Consider the following 2033-nt stretch of genomic DNA (forward strand, 5'->3'; position numbering starts at 1 on the left):
CCGGAACGGACCGCTCTGCGCCCAGCTCCATGGGCACCTCAAGCACAACTTTGACCGGCCAAAGAGCGCGAATCTGCGCATGTGGCTCCAGCTGCGTCTGCGCCCGCACAAGGAGGTGGCGACAGCCCTCTTTTTGCAGCACTTTCAAGACCTTTTGGACACGCTTCTCGTCGTGCTGCGTCAGGACACGAACGACTGCGCTGCCTTTGCGGCTCTGCGCGCGGTGTTTGCGCGCTTCATTGCGGTGCGACCGCCGACGGTGCTCGAGGCCGCGCGTTGCTCGATAGCGTCGAGTGTGCTGCATCCGATGTGTGCCTAAACGTATGATTAATTCAACTTGATTTATTGCAAGCGAGCGGATGGAGCAGCAACACCATGCAGCGTCAAAAGGAAGGAAGATGTGTGTATCGAGTATTAATACATGGGACGGTCTCTCAAGTCGTGTAAGAGACAGCATCATACCGGTAAAATTGTTCTAGTAGGCGCTTCGTTGAGTGGATTTACAGCGTGGCCGACAGAGCGGTGGACCAGGGGTCACCGCGGCTCGGCTCTAACGGCTGAGCCGCGGCTCGAGGCGAAATGTGATCGGCTCAGGCTCCACTTTTCGAGTCGGCTAAGCTGTTCAAGCCGCGGCTCGTTTCAAGCCGTTTTGGGTTGTCGGTGTTGCGTCGGCATTGAACCCCAACGGCACAGGCTCGAGATTTGGAGCTGAGCCACGGTGACCAACAGTGGACAGCAGGCTGGCTGTGGGCTCACAACGGCGTTTGCTTTTCCGAGAGTATTGTAAACTGGGTTCTGTACTCTGCTCTCTCTGTTCTTATGCACACACAGCTCCAGCTTGGAAGCACGTACTCACACCAACGGTCGCATGTTTCCAGGTCGCCAATCGCCGCCGTCGGGTCCATGTCACTAGGAGACGTTGAGAGGATCGGACAGAAATCCTCGATCCCTCGCGAAGTGTGTGTGCCATCACGACGTGTGCAGCTACTTTTAGTTCAAGAAAGTGCGGTACGTCGCAACTGCTTTCGTTGCGACAACGGCACGCGCCGTTGGCTCCCAACCGCAGAATCACAGAACCTTACGCCGATCGGCTTCGTTGCAATCGCCAGCTGGTGGCCGCTCCGCCGATTACGGGCGACGGGACTAAAGTAAGTCGGAGCAGTTTAAAACAGTATTGGCAACGACGGTATATACACATCTCTTTTCTTGTAAGCACGCGCTGTTTAATACAGTTCCGATCGGATTATGGAGATCCCAATTGACACAAACAGTGCCGAGTTCAAGTGCATGGCACTCTTTCTTGAGTGAACCGCAGTGATGCCGTTCGAATTACATGGATTGGTACGTCGGATGATCCCATATTCCATTTTGCCGCCTTGACCATGAAAGCTGCTTTGACGACCCCCGACATCATCCGTCGCTCCCGCGCGTCGTGGGGCTCGAGCCACTCGATGGACGACGACGAGCCGAGCCCGACGCATCGCCTCGACCGGACGCGCGTCACGATCGAACGGGCCTCCGTGCGTCTCCCGAAAGACAAGAAAAAGCCCGACAGCGCGTGCATCTTCTTTGTGATTAAAGTCGACAAGGGCGACGGCTGCCACGTCATCGAGCAGAGCTGGGCGGCCTTCTCGGAGCTCAAGGAAGACCTCTTGACGGCGCTCGACGCCGGTCACGTGTGCAGCGGTATTTGCCCATGGCTCTGGGAAGACCTCCACCACAACTTTGACCATCCGACCAAGAAGGTCAACCTCCGCACGTGGCTGCACCTCCGCCTCCGCCGCCGCACCAAGGACACGATCCAAGTGTTCCTCGAGCACTTTCAGGAACTGCTCGACTCGATGCTGACGGTGCTTCGCCAGCGTCACATTCACTGCCGCCAGTTCCACGACGTCTGCACCGTCCTCGCGCGCTTCATTGACGTGCGCCCACCGACGCTCATAGGGTCGCCCGAGCCCCGCCCGTACCACAGCGCCACCACTGTCGAGCACGGGCTGCGTCGAGTGCTAAGTAGTAGCTAGTCCGTTAGATAG

The 2033-nt window shown here is 57.6% G+C and overlaps 2 protein-coding genes across 2 annotated transcripts; both read left to right on the forward strand.

Annotated features, from left to right (window-relative positions):
* Positions 1–25: 25 nt before the first annotated feature.
* Positions 26–319, forward strand: SPRG_17188 (hypothetical protein; the record flags this gene model as incomplete). The annotated part of the gene is made up of 1 exon (XM_012356621.1): positions 26–319. A coding segment is annotated over one exon (294 nt), but the record flags the coding sequence as incomplete, so codon positions are not given.
* Positions 320–1268: 949 nt separating this feature from the next.
* SPRG_17189 (hypothetical protein) lies at positions 1269–2021 on the forward strand (the record flags this gene model as incomplete). Its single annotated transcript, XM_012356622.1, has 1 exon — positions 1269–2021. Exon 1 carries the CDS (start codon positions 1383–1385, stop codon positions 2019–2021), a length of 639 nt encoding a protein of 212 aa, XP_012212012.1. The 5' UTR covers positions 1269–1382.
* Between the last annotated feature and the right edge of the window lie 12 nt (positions 2022–2033).

This window comes from Saprolegnia parasitica (genome assembly GCF_000151545.1).
Source record: "Saprolegnia parasitica CBS 223.65 unplaced genomic scaffold supercont2.526, whole genome shotgun sequence".
In the NCBI taxonomy this organism is placed as follows: domain Eukaryota; phylum Oomycota; class Saprolegniomycetes; order Saprolegniales; family Saprolegniaceae; genus Saprolegnia; species Saprolegnia parasitica.